This window comes from Plectropomus leopardus, unplaced genomic scaffold (genome assembly GCF_008729295.1).
Source record: "Plectropomus leopardus isolate mb unplaced genomic scaffold, YSFRI_Pleo_2.0 unplaced_scaffold3775, whole genome shotgun sequence".
In the NCBI taxonomy this organism is placed as follows: Eukaryota; Metazoa; Chordata; class Actinopteri; order Perciformes; family Serranidae; genus Plectropomus; species Plectropomus leopardus.
Genome location: NW_024641294.1, coordinates 1 through 2,977, shown reverse-complemented (window position 1 = coordinate 2,977; position 2,977 = coordinate 1). Strand labels below are relative to the sequence as shown.

At 43.2% G+C, this 2,977-nt stretch overlaps 1 protein-coding gene across 1 annotated transcript; it reads right to left on the bottom strand.

Moving 5' to 3' along the window:
- Window positions 1–6: 6 nt before the first annotated feature.
- LOC121938917 (ubiquitin carboxyl-terminal hydrolase MINDY-1-like) lies at window positions 7–2,923 on the bottom strand (the record flags this gene model as incomplete). Its single annotated transcript, XM_042482069.1, has 4 exons — window positions 7–194; window positions 293–460; window positions 1,642–1,836; window positions 2,781–2,923. Coding segments are annotated over 4 exons (578 nt in total), but the record flags the coding sequence as incomplete, so codon positions are not given.
- Window positions 2,924–2,977: the final 54 nt, after the last annotated feature.

Genomic DNA, 2,977 nt, shown 5'->3' with positions numbered 1-2,977 from the left:
GTGTGTGTGTGTGTGTGTGTGTGTGTGTGTGTGTGTGTGTGTGTGTGAGACCTCCTCCCCGCTGCAGACAGTTTGGCGGCTGCTCGTACACGATGACGATGATGATGATGATGAAGAAGAGTCTATAGGACGACACAGTCCGAGTCCTTCTCTCTTCTCCTGGCCCCGCCCTGCTGTGACCCCTGACCTCTGACCTGGACACACAATGACATCATCAACACCAGAATAACCGCACACACACACAGAGCGTGGTATTAATACTCATTAGTACTCTGTTCCTGTGTATTTGTACCTGCTGTGCTGCCTGCACTGATCCCTGTTGCTGCTGTTGCTGTTGTTGCTGGAGTTGCTGCTGTTGCTGGTATTCCTCCTGCTGGAGCTGTCGGGCCAACTCCAGGTCACTGAGGGGCCCCGGGGCCCCGCCCTGCTGCTGCTGCAGGGACACCGCCACCAGGTAGTCCTGACACCAACAAAGAAGATCGGTCATTACCACCAGGTACGGTGGCCCCGAGGGTCAAACACCACAACATTTCAGAAAACACGACAACATTTACCGAAACACGACAACATTTACCGAAACACGACATTTACCAAAATACGACAACATTTACCGAAACACGACAACATTTACCGAAACACGACATTTACCAAAATACGACAACATTTACCGAAAAAAATGTTTCAAAAAGCAAAACAAACATTTCACAAAATGAAACAATAAAACACGACAACATTTACCGAAAACACGACAATGTTTACCGAAACACGACAACGTTTACCGAAACACGACAACATTTTACCAAAAACACGACAACATTTACCAAAACACGACAACAATTTACCGAAACACAACATTTACCGAAACACGACAACGTTTACCGAAACACGACAATGTTTACCGAAACACGACAACGTTTACCGAAACACGACAACATTTACCGAAAACGACATCGTTTACCGAAACACGACAACATTTACCGAAACACGACAACATTTACCGAAACACGACAACATTTACCGAAACACGACAACAACATTTACCAAAACACGACATTTACCGAAACACGACAACGTTTACCGAAACACGACAACATTTACCAAAACACGACATTTACCGAAACACGACATTTACTGAAACACGACAATGTTTACCGAAACACGACAACGTTTACCGAAACACGACAACATTTACCAAAATACGACATTTACCGAAACACGACAACGTTTACCGAAACACGACAACATTTACCAAAACACGACAACATTTACCAAAACACGACAACATTTACCAAAACACGACATTTACCGAAACACGACATTTACCGAAACATGACAACATTTACCGAAACACGACAATGTTTACCGAAACACGACAACATGTACCAAAACACGACATTTACCGAAATACGACAACATTTACCGAAAAAAAAAATTTCAAAAAACAAAACAAACATTTCACAAAATGAAACAAAATTTGTTAAAAACGAAATGTTGTGAAAAGTTCCCGTGTTGTGGGAAATGTCGTAGCATTTTGGGAAACGTGTTTTGGGAATTGTTTCGTTTTCTGAAATTCTGTTTTGTTTTAGTTTGAAATCCTGGCGCTCTCGGCTCGGTCGGCTCCACCTGGTCTCTGCGTCTCACCTGGTCGATCTGTCTCTGCTGCTCCTGGGCGCTCGGCGGCAGGCTGGTGGTGGGCGGAGCTCTCTGAGGAGGATGACACAGCCTGAAGTCGGAGTCGCAGAAGTTTCCGTCTCCTTCGACGTTATGAAGAGACTCCCAGACCAAACCCTCCTCCTGCAGGAAGCCCTGATCTGTCACCAACAGGTACAGGTGACCCTGTAACCACAAAACTTTATTAACAACAGCTACAGGTGACCCTGAAACCACAAAACTTTATTAACAACAGCTCAGCTACAGGTGACTAAGGAAGCTGCGAGGGGCAAGAAAAATAATTTGGGGAGGGCAAGAAAAAAAAAATTCAGGAGACATATAAGGCTCATTTTTGTTTCTTTTGTAATACTCATTTTGACCACAAGAGGCTGAAGCGCAGCACCGGGGGACTTGGATGCTGTTTATCGAATCACCAAATCTGAATCATCACTCAGGCCCCTCAGCTCGTTTTTTAAGGTTCATATTTCACAGGGAAGTTTGATGCTAGACTCGGCCCACCCAGTCCAGCATCAAAGTTTTGACAGAGCAGAGAGAAGTAAAAGTCCCCTGGTGGTGGGTTCAGACAAAAAGAAACACACACAAAAATTAAGTCTTATTTTCCTCCTGAAATTTTTTTTGTCTTGCCCCCCGAATACAAAAAAAAATTTCAAAAATTCTAGTACTGCACTCTAAACACAACATGCATCTCTTATTATTCAGACTCTGACACATGAGCACTTTCATGTTATATGAAAGTTATGGTCACTGTCACGTGCAGCAGTTACAGTACACTGCGCTTGTGTTTCTCATGTTTTATCTTCAAAATGCAAAATCTAACATCAACAGTAGTAGATGTTAGTAGCAGTAGTAGTTGCAGTAGTAGCAGCAATTTTAACTAAAGTAATTGTAAATATTCTTTTTTGGACATTTTTCCTTTTTTAAAGTTTATTCATTTATTTCTGGTAATTATATTATAATCCTCCCCGGTTTTAAATTCTAAGGTCATTTTCTTGTCACCCTTTTACAAATTTCTCAAAATTAATTCAAATCAATTCGCTCAGGCTGTGTGTGTGTGTGTGTGTGTGTGTGTGTGTGTGTGTGTGTGTGTGTGTGTGTGTGTGTGGCTCCACCTTGTGTTTGATCATGGTGCTGAAGTGGTTGTTTCTGAAGAACACAGAGATTTCTCCCTCTTTGGCCGTCGTGTTGAGTTCACACAGACCGTGATACGATAGCTGTGTCGCCGTCGACTCCAGGAACTGCTCCGCTACCAGACCTGCAGGACACACACACACACACACACACACACACACACACACACACACACACA